This window comes from Bos javanicus, chromosome 5 (genome assembly GCF_032452875.1).
Source record: "Bos javanicus breed banteng chromosome 5, ARS-OSU_banteng_1.0, whole genome shotgun sequence".
NCBI classification, from domain to species: Eukaryota; Metazoa; Chordata; class Mammalia; order Artiodactyla; family Bovidae; genus Bos; species Bos javanicus.
In genome coordinates, this window is record NC_083872.1 from 75,334,058 (window position 1) to 75,355,389 (window position 21,332).

Sequence of the window (21,332 nt, forward strand, 5' to 3'; positions counted from 1 at the left end):
GCTCAGACCAGGATCAAATACTAACTAGGTGACCCCAGGCCTTAACCTCTGTGGGCCCACATTTCCGCAGCTGTAAAATGGAAATAATGGTTTCTTTAATTAAAAGATAAGTTAACAAAGCAAATAAATAGCACTTCCTTCCTAGCAGAGCTGTGGGAATGAAACCAGAGAAGGCACACAAGGCGCTGAGCATGGGGTCACACGTGGGACCATTGCTGAACGAGCTTTAGGCAATGTGTCGTTACCATCACAGGGCTGTTTCGGTACAGTAACAAGGCTCTCTTATTAAGCCCACTGGTAACAGTCTGTCTGTCCATCTGTCTGCCTGGGAGAGAGGGGATTCAGAACAAACTCCAAAAGGCAGAGCCTTGAATAGGGTAAGAGGAATCTCGGGCTCTTGATGCCCAACGAAAGGCCCTGCAGGTCTGGAAGAGGCCCCAGGAGAAGGGCAGGCCAGGGAGGGCAGAGCCATCACTGGGTGCCCCACCTCCCATCATGACGAGCCTGGCCAACTGTCTTCCCTACAGAGCTGGACGGAGGAGACCTGCTTATGTCTAAAAGGGGGACATCCCTCACAGACCAGCAGCTGAGTCTCCGGAGAAACAGTGGCCCAAACACAATCTGGGGGGGCACCTCTGTCCTTCACACCTCCCTTCCCCCGGGTGACAAGCATCGCAGAGCACAGACCCGTGTCTCCTCCCTCCCTCTCTAGGCTCCACCTCCCTGCCCCTTACAGGGCTGCTCTGAACAAAGGTGGTATTGAATTTTTCTTCCCTTTTCTCTCTCCTCCCCGATGCCCACCCCAGCCCATCCTCTGTTGACTGTTTGGCAAAGATGCAAAGTAAAGAAAGCAGGGGGCGCTGGCTGCTGACCGTGGACACATGAGACCCAGCCAGATGCCTGTCTGCAAAGCAGAAAAATGACCAAGTGGGTAGAGCCCCACCTTGGCCACTGAGTCATCTCGAGGCCTTCATTCACTAAGCACAATCCAGTGCCCACTGCCGGTCGAACACTGGCCAGTGGTGGGGAAGAGAGGAAAGGGCCAGAAACTCAGACTCTGCTAGCTTTGGGCTAGTCGTGGGGCCATGGTGGTGAGCTGCCCCCTGTGAAGATAGAGGAGACGGGAGCAATAAAGAACCAAATATGCCCAGAAGGAAGAGTCTCTGCCTCACACCACAGCCTTGCTATCTGAGACCTGGCCTTCTCCTCCCCTCCCCACTCCCACACACCATCCTGACCACCTGATGCTCAGTGCGCCTGGCAGAACCAGAACAGGCTCAATGGAGGAACAAGAGAGCACAGGCGTCAACAGATCCAAAGGGCCCTGACCAGGCACATGGGCGCTGGCCACTCAGGTGTGCACACCAGCCACGCGTCACCCACCAGAAGAGCCCGCTCACCATGAGCACACACGCCTGCTTTCCGTCCATGAAGCCCTTAGGAATGGAATTTGGAGTCAGGATCTCGTATCTGAGGAGGAAAAGGGCGGCAGGTCAGTACACCCCTTGCTCGGATTCTATGTGGCCTGGGATATCCATGAGACGAGGGCCGTCCCTACAGTGGAGCAGGTGTAGGATTCTTTCCACAGAGTGTCTGAGGGAAAGGGGACACTCAGTGAATTATATCCTGCTCTTTCCTGAGGCTGAACAGCACGAGGAAGGCCTGGCGTTTTCCAGAAAGCGAATGGAAACTTGTGTCAGACTTTTCATTCACTTATGGGTGAGCTCTGAAGTGGGCTTACTAACTGCTAACCAGCACCTGCGTCTTTAGCCCCAGAAGTTTTTTAAATTAAATGTCTAGTTTCACAAATATCATCTGATACAAATCAGAAAATGCCTCATGACCTCATGTTAGAAAGATATGTGGAGTTCAGGCATTATCAGAAAAAAAACCAAGTCATGATATGTCTAAAGCCACCATTTCCCACTTCTAAACATGTCCTCCCTATTTGTTACCAAAAAGAAAAAAAAAAGAAATAAATGGCATATATTGAGTACAAAGAGAAAACCTTTTGCTGCAGAACATTTTCCTAACAATCTCTGTCTATGTAACAGACCACAGTTGGTAAACACGGCCAGGCCCGTCTCTGCTGAGATGCTGCAGAGAACCGCTAATCAACGGGGTAGTCCAAGAAATTAACCAGAGGGCTGTGACAGACAGCAACCAGGGCTAAACACGTCATTAGGCAAATAGGCCCGTGTCACGACTGTCCCCGCTCCGCACACACAGCAGACATCCAATTCCATCGATTTTTTTCATACTCAAGGCTCCAGCTGATCCTCCTTTAATGTCTTTTCAGAGCTCGTCTAATTATAGCAAACAGCACCTGGCCCCCACAGTGACTGGGAGTGGAAGCCAACGTGATGACTTTCATTTTAGAGACAAAACAGGAAGTCCTTCCTCACGTGGAGCATGGCACAGAGGACCCCAGCTCAGTGTGGATGAGGAGATGACTCCCCCACTAAAGGCTCTCCACTCACCTCTGCCGGAACTCCTGGAAGACCACACGGTTGGGGAAGCCCTGACGGCAGATCCGGATGCCTTCGAGAACCCCGTTGCAACGCAGCTGATCCAGCACCAGATGGGGGTCCAGCTTGCCGGCCTAGGAAAGAAATCCATGCACGTGCTCTTTCTGTATGCCCAGGGACTGATGGAGAGAGGACGGGCCCCTCTGAACGCAACAGGACAAACGCCCCCCCAGGAAGGAGCAGTCACTGCCCGCCCACACATAGTAGTGACAGTTCAGTTACATGGTCCAGGTCTGAGAGGCAGAAACGCAGGCTCTACAGGCAGGCTGTACCCTAAGACTGCTCGAGCCACCCCGCAGGGTGACTGAACCAAGGGCTCTGTGTGCCACAGGCGAGGGATTTCTGCTCAGGGAGACAGACAAGGGCTGGGAGGCCCGCTGCACACTGCCAAGCAGCCGCACCTTCTTCTCGTGGTTGGGGATGATGCAGCGGACGAAGTTGGGGTTGGTGTTCCTCAGCGTGGCCATGAGTTTGGCCAGCTGCTCCTTGTACAGCTGCCCCACCGTGCGGAACATGCCTTTGCGCGTCTTGAAGGCCCCAGGCATTGCCGTCTCCGACATGCCAGCCACCTGGTCCAGGCCAATGATGCGGTCCACTGGAGAGAGCAGGCAAGAGCACGTGAGTACCCGGCAGTCCAGGCCAGGGCAGAGGGGCAGGACAGACAGACAGGCCAATCTGATTAGAAAAAGAGGAGACTACAGAATGGCAGACCATTTCTACTTGGAGCTTACAAAGCAGGCTAAGGTCATCTCCAAAGGCTGAGAGCAAAGGTGACCTTGTGAGCAGAGAGGAGGGAGGAGGAAAGGGTTTGGAAAGATTGCAGAGCCGCAAAGTGGGGAAGCACATTCGTGAAGGCTGACTCTACGTTGTCACTTATCTCAGCCACCCTGGGATGCTCCTAACCCAGAGACACAAGAGCTGATGATGCATTCTGGAGGAGTGAGCAGAGCTGGTCCACTAGCCTGGCTCTGAGGAGGTGTTCAGACTTGACTGACAGGAACCCGATAGTCCATTCAGTCATTTGAAAAAAGCGGACCAGTATCCTGAACTCACACTGACCGTTACCTGAGAGCACTGGGCTAGGTCAGGAGGCAGGAGCTCTAAAGCTACTTGGCCACTGCCTACAGGAGTCTGGCACACCCTCTCTCTGTCAGCAATCCCCCCATGCAGAGCTCTCTATATCAGGGGCCTAGAGCAACATGCACGGTGCCAGGGCAGAGAGTTCCAGAGAACCACTGCTGCCCACGGCTACCCCAAAGGCCGAGGATCCTTCTCCCTCTCAGGTCTCACTTGGTCTCCAAGATCACGGGTCTTTCTCATCTAGACCAACCCTCTAAGGAAGCAGCCCTCATCACAGTGGCTCCTGCCCAGAACAATGAAATGAACTGCCTCCTCCCGGGCAAAAACCAAATGGTGAACAAGCCCAACCTAAGTGGCCAGCCATCTGAGGTCAGGCTTACACCAGAGCAAGGATTAAATTTGAAGACTTTCATTGCTAGATGCAAAAGTTAAGAATTCTATGACAAAGTCAAGTTCTTGTTCCTTTGTAGCCAGATCTCTGTTATTTATTTGAAAGCAACAGAAAAGACAGCTGCTCAAGAGGGAAGCCAGGAGTGAGGATAGACCCATGAACCCCTCAGTTAAAACAGGAGGCAACTGTACCTCTTGCAGCCCCCACAGGACCCCTCTGGCCACCAAAGGTGTCCTGGGACTGGGTGGCTTGTGAAAGTCACTCAGGTTGCCCAGGAGAAGGTTGAACACACCCCCAAAACAACTGGTCATTTCATGTGAGGGTGTCCTGGCCCCAAAAGACCCTGCCCAGGAGGAGAGGTAACTGCTGCATAGACACACAGGTGCCCTTGTCAGCACTGAAGTGTCTGGGCCGACACGCGCACACACATGGCAGTGCCCGCACACGCACACACACACAGAGCAATGCACACAGCACCCTGTGCTGGGACACAGCAGCCATCACACACACACGCATGCACGCACGCACGCACACACAGCACCTTGTGCTGAGACACAGCAGCCATCACACACACACACATGCATGCACGCACGCACGCACACACAGCACCGTGCTGGGACACAGCAGCCATCACACACACACACACACACACACGCACGCACGCACGCATGCACGCACACACAGCACCTTGTGCTGAGACACAGCAGCCATCCAAGCAGTGAGATGCCGCCTTCATGAGGGGAGTTCTGAAGGGGATGTTGGACTGTGAAACAATTTTTTTTTTCTCCTTTTAAGATCTATAACATGAAGCTGTCAATATCAAATCACCGCCCAGATGGGCCTGGCTTTCTACTGGAGGCCTGTGATGGGGAGGGGACTGGAGCCTGCGCACAAGCCTAGGGCAGAGACCAGGGAAGGAGCACAGGCAGGCAGGAGCAGCCAGGCAGAGCAGGCAGGCTCAGCAGAAGCACCAGTCACGCAGCCCAGGGTGCAGCACACGTTGGCGCCGCGCCAGGCGGCCAGTCACCTGGTTCTAGGTGGAGGATAGGAAAGCGCTGATAGAAATAGGCTCTCTGGGTGCTCTGCATCTCTGCAACAGAGAGGTTAAAGCAAAACCCAGGCAGAGGGAAGGAGAAACTGGCAGAAACAAGGAAAAAAACGGCTTTGGGAGGTACTGGCTACCAAGGAGATGCAAGAAGGCAGTAAGGAGTTGGACAGAACCCAGGTGGCCGAGTGCTGGGCCACCGCACGGCCCCCTACAAGGGAAAGGTCTGTGGCCTCAGGGCCTAGAGCCTCTGCCCCAGAAGAAGTGGCCGTGTGCCATGTTCAAGGATGCTTGGGGCTCAAGGACACCAGGATTCAGGGACAGGGTGACTCTCAGGGCTGGAGGAGCCCACGCTCCTGGGAGCTAAGTGAGCACAAACCCTCTGGCTTGAGCCCTGCACTCAGCCAGGGCCAGGAAGGGAAGGGGCCTAGCTGTGGGCACGGGGAGGCAGGATGAGGGCCAAGGGCGTACCATCCTTCCACAGCTCCGAGACAAACTTGTCAGAGGACTGGTGCAGCAATGTGGCGATGTTGTCATTCAGCGGGTCCATGTTCTTCATCAGCCACTCATCGGCTTTGTAATCCACCTGTAAGATCAGACCTCGAGTCACAGGCTGCTCAGGGCACACTGGCGCACGCAGGCTCTATGGCAGCAGGCTGACCCCATAGGTGGAAACATCAAAAACAGCGAAGACCCTCAACCTGGTATTTTCATCCCCAAGAAGGAAATAATGAGAAGCATCCATGAGACGTTCTCTGCAGAGTTAGGTGAAGGCAAAATATTTAAACAGCACCGACGTCTGGCTGCAGGGAACAGGCTAAGAAAACTATGTTGCAGCTACATAGTAGAATATTCTGTTTTTAAAAATGTTCACGGTAATATGAACATTAGGGGGGAAAATCCTAATAATTCCTTTTAGCAACAGGTAAAGTAATTTTTGTTTTGTTTTGTTTTTTTCAGGATATTCAGGTTTTCTCAGAGCATACATTCTCTTACCTTTTTTAAAATATGTTCTCAATAACAAGAGTAATAAAACATCATATATTGTAACAATACAAACAGAGCGACTGGCCACCACAGCCTGCTTCCTAACCAACACAGCGTAACTCAGCCTGTGGTCCCCTCCTGGCCCCTTTCTGCAGGTTTTCCCACACGCAAGGCTGCCAATGATGAGGTGCAAGATGGTGGCGTCTTTCTCCCTAGAGGCAGAATGACCTCCTGGGAGAGGACAAACCCTAGAGTTGGGTGTCTTGGCATGTGTCCCCCTGGGCACGGCCAGAATCCTTGTCCTTTGAGCTGCTGCAGTGCAGGCTGGACGGCGATGCCAGTTTCACCATTCAGCCCTTCCTGGGCTTTCAGGCGTGCCCAAGTTTGGCATCACCTACAACAGTGCAACAGAAGCCTGCCTGCGTTTCTAACAAAGATGGCGGGAGAATGTGGGCTTTCGGAAGGGGGCATGGCCTCAGGTAACTAGAAAAAAGAGATCTCCTTAACACGTAGTTTAAAATCAAGAGTGGCTTCAACAGCCTTAGGAGACAAAGGAGCTAAGCAGGGGAGGCCGAACAGCGCAGGGCCACGTGCAGAAGGGTGGGGGAGGACCAGGGGTGGCTTGGGAGCACCACTGTGACAGCAAGTCTCTCATCGCCGATCCTCACTCATCGCCGATCCTCACTCATCGCCGATCCTCACTGACGGGAAGGCTGAGGACCGACCAGCTCATCACACCTCCAAGTGTTAGACATTCTATGCAGGCGACACAACTTCCTGAGAAGAACCAGCTTATAGTCTAAGCTTGGACCTCTGCAGACTCAGGACACACCTGTTCAGGTCCAAGCCCTGGGATCAAGCCCACTGGAGGATGTCTGACAGCTGGTATGAAGACAGCTCTGCTACTTCCTGGCCGGTGGTCTTGGCAATGACAAAGCCAACAACACCTACAGGCATGACTCTCATCCCGGGGACAATGTTACCCCTCAATCCCACCCAGCAGATGTTCCAGGATGTCTGGAGACATTTCTGGTTGTCGCAGGTAGGGAGGGTGCTACTGACCTCTGGTGGGGAGAAGCCAGGTCTGCTGCTAAATATCCTACAACATGCAGGAGGGTCCCTGACAATAAAGACTGATCTGGCCACTGAGGTGGGCAGTGTGGAGGCTGAGAGGCCCTGCCCAAGAGCACTGACTGCCCAGCACTGGGCTTTGTGAGCTCCGTTAATACACATTCCCCAGTACAGTGGTGGTCACCCACATTTTCCAGATGAGGCAACTAAGCCTCAGAGAGGTGAAGTAACTGGCCCAAAGTCACATAGGAGCGGAGCCCTAATTCAGACTGCAAAGTCCATGACTTTAGCACAAACAGCACATCTACACCCTGAAAACACGCTTAATAATAACACCGCATGACACCAGGGTGTGCACGCCTCACCTTGCCAGCGTAGTGGATGATGCAGAAATCCGCCTTGTCCTTCAGCTGCTTGGGCTTCTGGAACTTGGGGTGGGTGCCCTGCTCCTGCATCACCTTCTCCACGAAACTCTTGTCCGTGGCTTTGGGGAACCAGCACTCCTCGTCCAGCAGGGCCAGGATGCCAGGAGGGCCTGCCTGGAGGGAGCATAGCATCGCGCAGGTCAGCTTGACCTGGAAACCCACCGACTCTCACCCTCGTAAAGAAGTCACAGCCTGGTTTTCAGAAACTCAAGAATCTCACCAGAAGGTGGGCAGTGCTTTCCTCACACAAGAAAAAAATAAGGAGCATGACTGAAAGCACTCCAATTACAAGTTCTAGCTGAAAAAGAAATTTCTGAGGTCTAGGCTATGTCCAACACACCTTAATCCGATGATCCATTGCAAGATTCTCCCATGAGAACACTGGAAATCACGTGGTGGCTTGATGGGCCATGCAGACCCCTGACCCACGTCCAGAGGCTGCCCCTCAACAGGGGTCCTGGCCCCTCGAGTCCCTCTGGGACCCCACTCGACACACAGTGTGTCCACACAACTATGTGGTGAGCGGGGACATTGAGGATAAGGCTCCTGAGGAAGAGGAAGCGCCCCGGAGCCCCAAAGCCTTTCAAACTCTGAGTTTATAAGAGAGCAGACTCGGGCACTGTGGGACTGGCTGACAGGCCTGGGAACCAAACACCAACTTGTTTGTTGGAAAACAAAACTGATTTAAACAAAAAACTCATCATCAAAGTAAACCATTCGGTATTAGGATCACCAGAGGGGTGGAGAAACAGGTGGGGCGAGGCGCAGCCTCGAGGCTCTTACCGGCTTCTCGATGAGGTCGATGCAAGGCTGCAGGTCGAGGCCGAAGTCGATGAAGTTCCACTCGATGCCCTCGCGCTGGTACTCCTCCTGCTCCAGGATGAACATCGTGTGGTTGAAGAGCTGCTGCAGCTTCTCGTTGGTGTAGTTGATGCAGAGCTGCTCGAAGGAGTTCAGCTGCAAGAGGGAGATGGGGTCAGACAGATCCCTGTTGTTGCTGGCGAGCCCCCAGGAAGGACCGGAGGGGTACTTAGGCAGAATCTCCTGGGGCCCCACTGTGCCACCCCCGTGGGCCTTCCCTCATCACACCCGCAGCAGTGGCTGCACTGCTGGGGCCCATGGATCCCGCCAGCAGTCTGGTGGAGCCCCTGTATCAAGATGATGTTTTCAAATGCATAAAATTGATCAAAAGAGAAAGAAGTTATCTGGAAATGTAATTATCAAACGTGGTAACATAGAAATCTATAGTGCTTCTTAATTAACAAGCACAAGTCCAAGCCGTCGGCTTCGTAACACCTAGAATTTGAAGTAGAGGTGAATGCAAACAGTATGCGTGTGTGCCAAGTCGCTCAGTCGTGTCCGACTCTTTGCGACCCCACGGACTGTAGCCACCAGGCTCCTCTGTCCGTAGGATTCTCCAGGTAAGAATACTGGAGTGGGTTGCCAGTCCCTTCTCCAGGGGATCTTCCCTATCCAGGGATCGAACACGCATCTCTTATGTCTCCTGCGTTGGCAGGCCGGTTCTTTACCACTAGCGCCACCTGGGAACTGAAACAATACAACATCCAACGACTGCTATGATGTGAAAATCCCTGATTTCTACTAAGACAGAACACAAGCATTGCTAATGCAGCTGTGGTTTGCGTACTCTGCTGAATATACTGAGAGGTTAGTGAAAATAAAGAGGTAATTCTCTCCCCACGCAAGTTCGCAGCTCCTCTGAAAACAGCCATGGACCCTAGGCTAGGCTGAAGAATCTCTGAGATCCTGCAATTACAAGTTTTTGCTACCTGACCTCAAAGTCTTTATGGGCAGGGACAAAGTCATGTCACAACACTCAAAATAAATATTTGAGAAAACATAAACAATAAACGAACAGAAAGCCCCTGCCTGTGAGGCCTCCTAGGACACCGTCTAGATGGTACCATTCTCGCCAGCATTTCTGCTTGGGAAAGGGCACTTTGTTTAAGCTTTAAATACACCTAACTACTGTCTCCTGTCTCCACACAAGCAAGGAGGTGGCCAGCTCAAATCGCTGTGGGACCAGGTGAGAGAGGACCCCAGCCCAAGGAGAAGGCAGCCCCAGAGGCTCAGGAGGTGAGAGGGGTCTCAAGGGAGAAGCTCACATCAAAGATCTCGAAGCCAGCAATGTCCAGGATCCCAATGAATGAGGCACCCTGCCTCTTGGTCTTGTCCAGAGCCTTGTTGATGCGCAGGACCAGCCAGCGGAACATGCGCTCGTAGGTGGCCTTGGCCAAGGCCTCGATGGCAAAGTCAGCCTGCGGGGATACCCGGGGCGGGGGGGAAGGGTCAGACACAGGGAGTGTCTCATTCCTTTTACCCCAACAATGTCACCTGCAGGGCCCACCCCCAGAAAAACAGCCTCAAAGATGAGAAAAAACCTTCAAGCACAGATACGTTCACTGCAGTGTTATTTATAATGAAGAAAGTTGCAAGAGCCCAAACTTTCAACATTACATGCCAAGTGAACTTGTGTGTGTGCACGCTAAGTTGCTTCAGTCATGTCTGACTCTTTGCAACCCTGTGGACTATGGCCTCCCAGGCTCCTCTGTGCATGGGATTCTCCAAGCAAGAATACCGGAGCGGATTGCCACGTCCTCCTCTAGGGGATCTTCCACTCAGGGATCAAACCTGGGTCTCCTGCATTGGCAGGCAGGCTCTTTACCTCTAGTGCCACCTGGGAAGCCCCAGAATGAACTTAGAGCTTTGCAAAGACTTTTTTAAAAATAAATGGATATGAACTGAAGTAGCTACAGAAGAAATGACATCTGAGATGTGCTTCAAGTAACACAGCTAGGGGTATGGAGACCAGATTAACCAGGAGCCAAGACCAGCCATGAGTCAGTGACTCCTGCAGCCTGGACCTTGGGCCCAGCTTCCTCCTGCTCTCAGTGGGGTGACACCACCTGCTCTCCAAGGTGCCGTGAGGACTCAGAGAGGTGACAGTGCTAACACAGGGGACACCCCAGGGCAGGCCTCAACGTGGCCACTGCAACAGTCCTCGCCAAGGAGGTGGCCCAACCCCCCAGCCAGAGGGCTCACCTGCTCCTTCGTCTGCGCCTTCTGGACATAATCCCGTCCCACCTTGATGCGCGGGGTGAGGATTCCTCGGGTGAAATCGGTCACGTTGATACCCAACAGGTGGGATACTTTCTGGGCAGCTAATATTTTTCAAAGAGTAAGGAAGGAAGGGATAAAAGGTTTTAATTAAACCCAAGAGAACGAGTCCCTCTGCTCAACCTGTGAAAGGTATGGTAACTGAGTCACCGTTACCAGGACAATCAACCCGGCCCGGCCCTTCCTCCACAGGGCACAGAACAGTCGGCTCTCCCCTCAGACAGGCCAGCGGGCATGGCTCCCAACTCAGGGCCCCACAGCGGGACCTCTGCACACCCTTGGCCACGTCCTGAGTGTGAAAGAGGGTCCTGAACACAAACAGCACCGCCCTAGACACAGGGACAGAACAGGACAACTCACACGCCCACACATTAAATTCTATCGAAAGCCCCTCCGGAGCACATGTTAAGGCTAACTTAAAGTAGGGTCACTTGCCATGACCTGAGGACCAGCAATGGCCAAAGAGCTAGGGTGAGGACAGTGTTTCATGTCCTCCCAAGTCCACAGGCAAGTTGAACGACAGCAGAAATGACTGTTTTACAAACAGAGACAACTGGTCTGGTCTCAGCATAAATGAGAGAAATCCGGGGCCACAGATCATGGGTTTTCTAGCTCATTCTGACACTTACTCCGTGAAGGAGCAGCAGGGTCACGTTCACGAATGTTTTACCAAAATACGGCGTGACAGGCAGCCACACACATGCAGTAAAAAAGAAGAGTGTCTAAGATCTCTCCAAGACTCCTTCTCCTGACCCATCTAACCCAGGCCCCTACCCACATAATCAGGTGAGGGGCCCATGGGATTACCTGTGTTGTCGGGCATGGAGGCCTGGTCGCTGTTACGCTCCTTCTTGAAGACGATGTTGCCGAGCTGGAGGACCCCCGAGATGACTCGCAGCAAGCCTTGGGGTGCAATGAAAGGCAGCTCAGAACCAGGTGGGGTGTCACCCCCCTCAGAGGCCCTCGGGTAAGATAAACCATGTGGGGCACCAGGCCTTGGCCTAAAGCACATCTCCAGGGCCTCTGGTTGACCTCCGCTGGGGCAGCCTTGTGCTTAGATACAAGCTCTGTTAATGCTTCTAAGTTCAGACGTGCCTCTACCTAGGGCCCACTGTTTTTAAAAATAAAGTTTTATTGGAACACAGTCAGGCCTGTCCATGTACATGCTATTGGTGGGAGAGCAAAAGTGACCCTGACTCTAATGCTGGAGAACAGGGTACACACACCCCAGCCCCTAATCTTCCTAAAATACAGCATCAAGGCCCCCTCACCACCCTCTAGAGAAACAGGAAGACACAGGCAAGGACACCTTGCCACACCACTGTCACTCTGGGTGTCACCAGTGCAGAAGCCCCAGCCCCTTCCACACTCGGCTCGGACAAAGCCGGAATATTCCACTTCCAGCAAATGGCAAGGACAGGAGCAGTAGACCCAGGCTCTGGGAAGTTAGGGACCTGTTCTTTGTCCTCATATGTCCCCGGGAGATATGACCAAGAAGAAATAACCCTGAACCTCAAATCTGCGGGCCCACCTCCCACCACTCAGCCTTCCTCTGGTCTCTATGGACTTCCTAATGGCCAGTGCCAACAGGAAGCGCTCCCCAGCCTCCCTGGGGAGGGCTGGCCCATACCCATCTGCTCTTCCTCTGGGATGCCCATAATCCGAAAGGCCTCCATGGTCTCCTGGAACATGTCCTTGTCCTGTTGCCCGGGAATGGTGACATGCCCATTGGACAGGAAGCGGTATTTGTTGTATGACTCCAGCAGGAGATCAGCTGTAGGGAGCAGAGGGCAAAGTTCAGTGAGGGTCAGGAGGCTCCAGTCAACCCTGTGACCTCAAAGGTGTGGGAGATGGAGAAGCACCCCAAAACACCCCAGGAATGCTGAGTCTCCCCAGCACGAGAGACGGGCACACACAGAGCCCCCTTCCCAAGAGCATCAAGGCCCAGAAGCCTGCAGCTGCACAGTGACCTGCGCAGGCTCCCTCTGGCCTGGTTCAAAACAGGGGCCAAGCCTGCAGCTGGCCCAGGAACAGAAGTCAGGCTCTCCTTGCCTGCCCCCAGGCTGAGATTTCATTTCCTCACTGCAGTGTGGCCTGACTGCAGGGGGATCCCCAAGGTGGGCCCACAACTCACACTTGAGGTGCTCCCCAGCCCCAGACAGCAGGTAGTAGAAGATGTGGAAGGTCCGCTCTTCCTTGGCTTGGCGGATGGCACGAGATTTCTCCAGAAGATCTTCAAGAACATTAAGGAACTGTGCACACTGTTGGGAAGGCAGCCTGCCACATTCCCCCATTCAAAAGCCATGGAACTTCACCAGCAGAAAACAGCAAAACAAAACAAAGGCAAACTATCCTGGCTCTGTCCCTCATGGCGTGTAGCCTGTCCAAACAGCAGCTCTCACACTTGGGAGCCTCGTCTGTGTAAAGGGCCCCCTTCTCACAAGAGAAGGGAGCTAAGAACACCTCCCCAGGCTATTAACATAAAGGAGCATCCACCCAACTCTACCCTCAGGGAACCACACTGAATGACCTTCTATAGCTCCATCCTATTCGAAGATCAATTTTGCACACATGCTCAGTTATGTCCAACTCTTTGCGACCCCGTGGACTGTAGCCCGCCAGGCTCCTCTGTCCATGGGATTCTCCAGGCAAGAATACTGGAGTGGGTTGCCATTTCCTTCTCCAGGGGATCTTTCCGACTCAGGGATGAAACTCATGTCTCCTGTATCTCCTGCATTGGTAGGCGGATTCTTTACCACTGAGCCACCTGCAAAACCCTAAGCTCAATTTTATCCCTCCTATAAAGAAAAATCAACTTATCCTGGTCCTTTCCCTGGTGCCATAGACAAGGTGTCGCAAGAGGCCGGTAAAGGGGAAACCGCAGGAATCAGGAAGCAGCCTCTTCTCCATCAAGGTCACTTGTCCCAACCCCAGAACACTCTTTACAGTTAACCACAAGGATACAAGTCTCAATGTTGGCTCCCACGATGTAGCCATTGACATCAAAGTTGATGCGGATGAACTTGCCCTGAGGAAAGACAGATGAAGAGATCAGAGCCCCATCGTCCAGCCCCTTCCCCAGTGGCACAGCCTGGAGGCAGGAAACCAAGAGACTGAGCCTGCGTCTGGCAGCCAGGGACCCAGCACCCCAACTGCACAGGAACTCAGGACTCAAAAGGGCCACAGGGCTAAGCCTGAGTCAGGACCATCTTCGGGGTGCCCAAATTCCTCCACAGAAGACAGGAGGGAAGCAGTTATCTGGAGGCGCTCCTCCTGCTTGGTCTGACTCTGGGTTCTAACTGGCTGCGGTTACAGCAGGACAAGCAGGGGACCGGTGGGGACTCCCCGCTGCCTCGCTGTCTTCGTCACCTGAGCTGAGGAAGCTCCTTACGCAGGTGTGTGACCCAGTCTACTGCCTACAACAGGCCCGGAAGCACCAAGTCTGACCCTTCTCTGCGTCAAACACTCAAACACTCGGTGGGAAGGTGCCCGTGAGCACCACCACTCACAAATCGAGAAGAGTTGTCGTTCTTGACAGTCTTGGCGTTCCCGAAGGCCTCCAGGATGGGGTTGGCCTGCAGCAGCTGCCGCTCCAGCTCACCCTGGAAAGGAACCCAGAGGCGTGGTGAGGGCCAGGCAGTGGCGCGGCTGCCAGACGTGCTCTGCCAGGCGGAGGGGAGGCGGCAGAGCTGTGTCCACACACCCCACGTGCCAGGGATGGGGGCTTCCGGACTCCAACCACACCGGCCTTGGCCTGGTCCCCAGTGTCACTCCAGAGCAACCTTTTTGCCAGATGTCTGGAAACGCTGCCTGACTTGAACTTGCTTCCTGGGCTAACCAACCAGCAGCCCTAAAAAGGGAAAGCAGGCTGCCCATCCAGCTCGGGGACCTGGTGGGACGGCCTGGATCAGCCCTGGAGGATGCACTGGGAAGCAGCACTTGAAATAAGAAAAGACACAGAGGCATCAATCCTTCCCCTGGATCGTTTCCATCCAGGACGCTGCCCTTCCTCTGCCCCCCGGACCTCTACTCCCCACCCAACAGCCCACAAAAAAATTTTCCCTTTTCATAGGACAAGGAGAGAGGGAACCAGATCTGCAAGACCCCACCTTGTCACATCTGTGTCCTAATAAACTCTGCATTTTCCCTGCTGGTCCCCTGTCCTGCTACTCCCCAAGCCCCCCCACCCCCCAAACCTGTTCCCAGCAAGTCAGGTGTCTGGGCATGGGATGAGCAAGGCCCACTTTCAGTTCTAATTATTTACTGATAACATCAATAAGCCCTACTACAGTCTCATGATACTTGGTGGTTGGCAAAAATGTCCCCTTATTTACGCCTTCTTATCCTTGGGTCCTCGTGATACTTAGAGTAGGAAATACAAGACTAGCCCCATTCCACAGAAGAGAAAACTAAAGTTGAGGGAAGGGGAATGAATTGCCCGAGGTCATCCAGCCATCATCCAGCAAAGCAGGTCATCGAATTCAAGGTTTCTACCTCACACCTGTCAGTTACCACACCATCTCTCGCCACGCCCCAGCCCTACCTGGGGATCTCCCTGCTATCAGGTGGGCAGGACTTTGGAAGCAGTTATCATCCTCCTGGCAGGCCAGGTAATAACTGACACTGCCTGAGGAAAAGACGGCTCTTGTTCACCTTAATACCTGGGTACTCTAGGGAGACAGCACATCACACAAGGGCCAGGTGGGGTTTTCTAATTTATCGGCAGGGCTGGAGTCAAGCCAGGACTTTCTGAGAATAAAGGCTGCCTGCCTGTAATCTGTGATGAAAGGGAGAACTGGCGGCAGGTGCTCCCCAAAGAGCCATGAGCTACAGCGTCCCAGGGACGCCTGCGGCACACAAGGCCGCTCAGGCACACCATTCTGTACATAAGTCTACAGAACACCGAGGATGCTCTGGGGTCTGGAAAGGCCACCAGCGACTGGAGGGGGCCCCACTACAGCCATCCCTGGTCAGAGATCCTCCCAGGGTTGGAGAGTCTTGATTTTGGACTGTATAGATAATGTGGAGGAGGGTCAGTGCAGCCAGGTCAAGGGGCAGAGGTCAAGCCCACAGAGCAGGCCCTACAGGAGTGCAGGGCACCAGCAGTCACAGGACATTGGCTTCCATCCCCTAGGCTCAGACGGGCTGGGAAGACAGCGAGGCAGCCCACGGATCCAGAGTTGGTTTGAGCGCTGCTCCCCCACTCACTAAAACACCTTCTCCAAGCACAGGCCAGGCGGCCAGGCTGGCCGAGCCACTCCTGTTCCCAGTCAGGTGGGAGCTTGGTCCCCACCGGAGCAGGCAGCCTGCTTAGACGCAAAGCTAAGGCCTCTGTTGGGGACACAGGCTGCTGCTGTGGAAACGTGGGGCCACCAGGCCAACCCAAGAGCGACCAGCTCGGAGTCCCGAGCTGAACTCAGCTGAACTGAATGGTGGCGGCTAACCTACAGGTTTCTCTTCATTGATGCCTAACCGGGCACAGCAGAGACCTTTATTTGTCAATGAAACCTGCATATGGTGAAATTATGAGGCACTGCTATAGGCAGCATGTGCTTGTGAGGTTTGGGATTATCTGCATGCTCTCTGAAGGGCTTCCCTGGATGGAGTTTCTGCCAGGGGCCTCCAACTAGTACACAAAAACCAGAGGGAGGAAGAGCATCAGAGGTCGCTGTTCAGACTCCAGAAGTCCATCTGGAAAGTCCCTTCACCCAGCGCTGCTTTGCCAGCTTGCCATCTGGCCAAAGCCTGGACCCCCATAAGCTGAGGTTTGGGGTATCCGAATGGGTGTTCTTGGGATGAGCACTTGGGTCACTGCGGGGAGCAAGCTCCCCAGCGTATGCCACAACAGGCCTAGAACACAAGGCACAAACCAAGTCAAGAGTGTCTCGTGGCCTAGGTGTGTGCGCAAAATCACTGCACAGCTTCAGGCGAGGAAATCAAACAAACTGGTCAATGGCCTTTACAACTGAGGGCCTGGACGGTCGTGGGAAGCCAAGGGCAGCCTATTCGATCATTCAAGTTGAACTTGGAGCTGGGTACTGGGTGCCCATCACACAGCAGCCTGAGAACAAGGACGTGACAAGTTCGCCTCCACTCGTCACAGCTCTCACATGCCGTCCTGAGTGCTGGGGGCCTGCCTCTCCCCGCACCTGCAGATGGATCAGCCCCAGACATAACGCACGTGGGTCGGCGTCACTGCTCTGTAACTGTGGTCCCCCGTCCTGTCCCACAGGGCAGCGACACCAAGACCACCCTCTGGAGATCCAGACACATACTAGGCATTCAACCAGTAGTTGGGAAATGGATTTTCCTGCAAATCCAGAGATGGAAAACCGCAGCTAGAGAACTCCTAACCTCCCCAGGCCTGTTTTTAAAATAGGTCCCTTAAAAAAGAATGGAAAATGGGGGAAGGGGAGGGTAGAGAGAGACAGCAAAAGAAAACTTTACTCGTTTCTAAATATAACTCCTGACACCCCTTGGAAAAAGATTCAGAATGTCTGGCAAAGTCTGGCACATGAAAAGTCACTTCTGGTTTGATTCCAGAAGACTATGCTCTTTAGAACATTCTGCAGGACACACCCCAGGTCTGCATGCAAGGAGACACACACCGCTACTTACTTACACAAGCTGCACATGGCGCTCTGGGAAGTGGGGGGCGCCCAGATGGCTGTAGGGGACCCCAGTGGCACTTAGATTTCATAGGGAAGTTCAAGAGTGTGTACTTGAGAAACAGAGAGCACCACACGGGCATGCTTCAGACTGACCACACCCCGCTCTGGGGAAGCCCAGTGAGCAGATTCTTGGCACTGCTTCCAGCCAGTGCGGTAAGGGCCGCCCACCCCATCTGGTCCAGCACGCTGAACGTGTGGGGGTCTGGTCAGGCAGATGCTCACTCCGCTGTGCCTCGGTCAGGGCTCCGCACAGGGACTTCTGGCCCTCATGCGCATGGGAACTCTGAGCTTCTGAGAACAGCTAGGTGGTGAGACTGGTCCCCTTCCTGCTGGGGCTGTCATTGCAGAGTGCACGCGAGATCACCGTGTGTCACAACCCAGCCCCTCGTCCCAAGAAAGTCAGTGAACCGAGCCTATAAGAAGAGGTCTAGCCGCAGAGAGTGACAATGGTGTGGAGTGAAAAGCTGCTTAGAAAAAAATCGTAATTCAAGGGCACACGATGGGCAGAACACACATTCCTGGTGTACAACGTGCAGTAAACGTGCAGCTCACCTAGCGAGGACACCGCTGGGTTCGACCACAGTCCACCAAGGGGGAGAGGGGGAAAAAAAGGGAAGTGAGATGACTTTGCAGCTGCCTTTTCTCTCTTCGCTGGGGGCTGTCCACCCAGAGGCATTTCAACACCAGGGAACAGAAGCAGGGGTTCCAATGCCGGCCTGCCCGAGATCCTTCAAGTCTCCATTGACTTGAGAACCAAGCTTTGGAATCTGTCTTCCAACCTCAGAAGTGGAGGACACACAGCATGGGCTGCAAACTTCCAGCAGTCTCCAGTTTCCACAGCAACTCACAGTTAGGGCCGGTCAAGGAGGAAATGGGCTGGCTCTCACCAGACCCACTCCCAGGAAGGCCAGGACGCAGTCTCAAGGAAAGTGGGCCTGGCCTCTACTTCAGTCCCCCAAACGCCAAGCCATGGATCATTAAATGCTCTCCCTTAGGGAAACCAGGCACGTCCGTGGGGAGGAAGACCACACTCACCTGGTCCTTCTTGCTCTTGTGTGATGAGGCCACGTGAGCCAGGTACTGAATGACTTTCTTGGTGTTCTCCGTCTTGCCAGCTCCAGACTCACCCCTGCCAGGAGAGCCAGAGTAGTTCTCAGGGGAGAAGTGGCCAAATCTTTGGTGTCTCCCCTTTCCCACTGCAGGCTCTACTGTCTCCCATTCTGTGGGTGCCAACGCAGGACACCCCTCCACCCCCGCAACAGCCCGTGGCAGGAAAGGGACAGGCTAACTCTGGAATCCTCACTGGGGTCCTTTCCCATGGCCCTCCAGAGGCCTGACAAGAGTAAACTTCGGTCCACTGCCAGCCCTGGTCACTTGGCAGCCTTTGCTTCCAAAAGTCTCAGGAATCAGTTTTCAGCAGCTGTTGACTCAGGGGTCAAAGGCACTTATACATCTTTCCTTGAAACTTCACTTGAAGGAATGTTCTGTACCATTAACTTCCTCGGCAGTGGGTTGATTTATCAGCTCCTCGTTAGGTTCAGAGGACGGAGGTGAGAAGCCCAGGTAAAGAAAGCTGAGGTTCAAAGCAGGAGAATGCATTCTGGGGGCCATCAGCTCCCAACCCTGCCTTGTTGAGAAAATGCTTGCTTTTCTTCTTGGCTATAAACCCCAGCCCCACCCCCTCCTTTGAGGAAGGAGATTAAATCTTTGGCCATGAAATAAAGCTCATTCTACTGTGGGACCACTGAGTAGCAAACATTAAGCCTGTTCCTTGGGGAAGTGGGGGCTTCCCTGGTGACTCAGACAGTAAAGAATCTGCCTGCAATGCAGAAGACCCGGGTTCAATCCCTGGGTCAGGAAGATCCCCTGGAGAAGGGAATGGCAACCTAGTCCAGTATGCTTGCTTGGAGAATTCCATGGACAGAGGAGCCTGGCGGGCTACAGTCCATGGGGTCACAAAGAGACATAACTGAGCAACTCACATTTTCACTTTTCACTTTTTGGGGAAGGGGTAGGGGATTGACTTGGGAATGGATTTCATGGACCTAGGTTTTGGTAGGAGTCCCGAAGAGTAAGAACAGAACAGAGTGACCAAGGCCCCACCACCCAGACAGAAACACTTACGTGCACAAAATGGACTGGTCCTCTCGGTCTGAAATAAAAGAGACATGGGGTTAACCTCCAGGGGAGTAAAGCATCCCCCTCCAGTTTCTGAAGGGCTGCCCACTGCCCCCACCCCCACCTTCCAGGAGCAGAAAGCCTCAGACGCTGGCCTTGCAGGAGGATTGGGGGTTCCACACCACCAACACACGCTGATCCCCTGCCTCACTGGGAGGAGGGACATTCCCTGGTGGCAGCTGCTCCCTCCTCCAGGGGCTCAGACTGCCCGCCCTGGCTGCCCACCCAGCCCCAATTCCATCTGTCCACCTCTGAGGAAGCCAACCTCTGGAAAGCTCCCTGGAAATCTATTTTCCTGAGTGCTAAGGTGGAGGCTGCCCTGTGCATTTCTAACTTGGGGTTGTTGAAAACAAGGTCTGTGGCAGATATTTAAAAACACTGTCCCCATCCAGGTAAGAGGCACAAGTAAGACGCTGGGTGAGAGGTGGGGTCAAGGCTGGCTTTGCAGTGGGACAGCCCTGGGCTAAGATGCTGCCTCGGTGTGGCCTTCCCAGAGCCCAGCCTCCTCCGGTGATGGGGGATAAGAGTGTACGTGGAAATTACACACGAGAAAGCACCAGTGTGGTGTCTGGCATGGGGAAAGTGCTCAGAATGTGAGTTCGGAGGCAGGCAGGAAAGAACAGAAGCTCTTCATAATCAGCTCCTGGCCAGTTTCTGTGACAACTGGGGTCTCCCAGCCTGGGGGTCAGGAACTCTCAGCCACTCTCCTAGCTCTGTGAGCCACTCAGCCAGCAAGGATGTAAACAATGCTCTCCCCTTGAAGGCAGGCAGAATAGTAATGTTCAGCTCTGAAAGCAAAGTTTGACAGAAATGCTTTATTTAAGATATCAGGGTTGGCCTGGCTCAGTCCTGGGTGCGCAATTTTAAGCAACAGCTAAAAATAAAACCTTTTTCTTTTCCCTTTTTATCCCATCGCATGGAACACCCCACCCACCTCCTTGAGGTCAAGTCAGCCTGAATCCAGGACCAGGCTACTAATGGACACTTGGCTGCAGTGAGGTCTGCGGTTCCCAAGTCCTGGTTTCCTTATCCATACATAAACATGCTACTAACTCCCTAACAGGATTAGTTTGAAAAACAGAAAGAATGTGCAAAGGACTCAGCCTGGAAGCCTGTGCAAGAAATGAACTCCACAGGCAGCTGCTGTCCATCTACCTCCCCATCAAGAAGTCGCCATGATGGGTGGTGCTGACTCGGTCAGGGAGGTGGAAGAACTAGCTGAGAAGTAACCAGGGTTCCAGCAGTTGTCAGCAGCCTCAGTGCTAGAGAGAAACTGACATCAGCCTTCTGGAAGAACACCCCCACGGGCTCGACTGCCCAGCCAGACCCTGCAGGACACGGCAGCTCGAGGCAGACTCAGGGCAGCCTGTGTGTTCGGCCTCAAGAGATGGATTTAGCTGTTGGGCACCAGCAGATACTGCACAGCATGGTCACGTGCCTCTCCGCGAGGGGACCCTCCTGCATGCTGATCCCAGCAGCCCACTCGGCTGCACATTTCTGACAATCACCTCTTCTCCTGTCTTGGGACGGAAAAAGGGAGTCCAGCCAGGAAGGAGCAACAAGAAAGCTCGAGTCCAACACAAGCTGCAGCTGCCCCTCCAGCCCTGAGAAATATCAACAGTGCGGGGGTGGAGAGGGAACCCGGCCACTCACATGGACACAGCCCGCACCCTGCCCCCCACTGGGCAAGGGTTCAGAGCAGACCCGGAGGATGACCTTGCTTCCAGCTCTAGACTTTCCCAAAGAACAGGGCCCTTCAAGGCTGTGCAGCAGGGCCTGAGACAAACCGGGAGGGGTCCCCGATAAGGCAGCAGGGAA

At 53.8% G+C, this 21,332-nt stretch overlaps 1 protein-coding gene across 1 annotated transcript in view; it reads right to left on the bottom strand.

Annotated features, from left to right (window-relative positions):
• Positions 1 to 21,332, bottom strand: part of MYH9 (myosin heavy chain 9) — an 86,159-nt gene that overhangs the window by 18,455 nt on the left and 46,372 nt on the right. The window contains exons 4-18 of the mRNA XM_061417352.1: positions 19,461 to 19,488; positions 18,372 to 18,465; positions 14,175 to 14,267; positions 13,630 to 13,693; positions 12,800 to 12,898; positions 12,296 to 12,439; positions 11,473 to 11,568; positions 10,591 to 10,709; positions 9,654 to 9,806; positions 8,311 to 8,484; positions 7,468 to 7,641; positions 5,516 to 5,630; positions 2,930 to 3,123; positions 2,481 to 2,602; positions 1,401 to 1,470 (exon numbers count right to left, since the gene is read on the bottom strand). Of these exons, the coding sequence (XP_061273336.1) occupies positions 1,401 to 1,470; positions 2,481 to 2,602; positions 2,930 to 3,123; positions 5,516 to 5,630; positions 7,468 to 7,641; positions 8,311 to 8,484; positions 9,654 to 9,806; positions 10,591 to 10,709; positions 11,473 to 11,568; positions 12,296 to 12,439; positions 12,800 to 12,898; positions 13,630 to 13,693; positions 14,175 to 14,267; positions 18,372 to 18,465; positions 19,461 to 19,488 (1,739 nt within the window). The remainder of the gene's footprint in view (positions 1 to 1,400; positions 1,471 to 2,480; positions 2,603 to 2,929; positions 3,124 to 5,515; positions 5,631 to 7,467; positions 7,642 to 8,310; positions 8,485 to 9,653; positions 9,807 to 10,590; positions 10,710 to 11,472; positions 11,569 to 12,295; positions 12,440 to 12,799; positions 12,899 to 13,629; positions 13,694 to 14,174; positions 14,268 to 18,371; positions 18,466 to 19,460; positions 19,489 to 21,332) is intronic.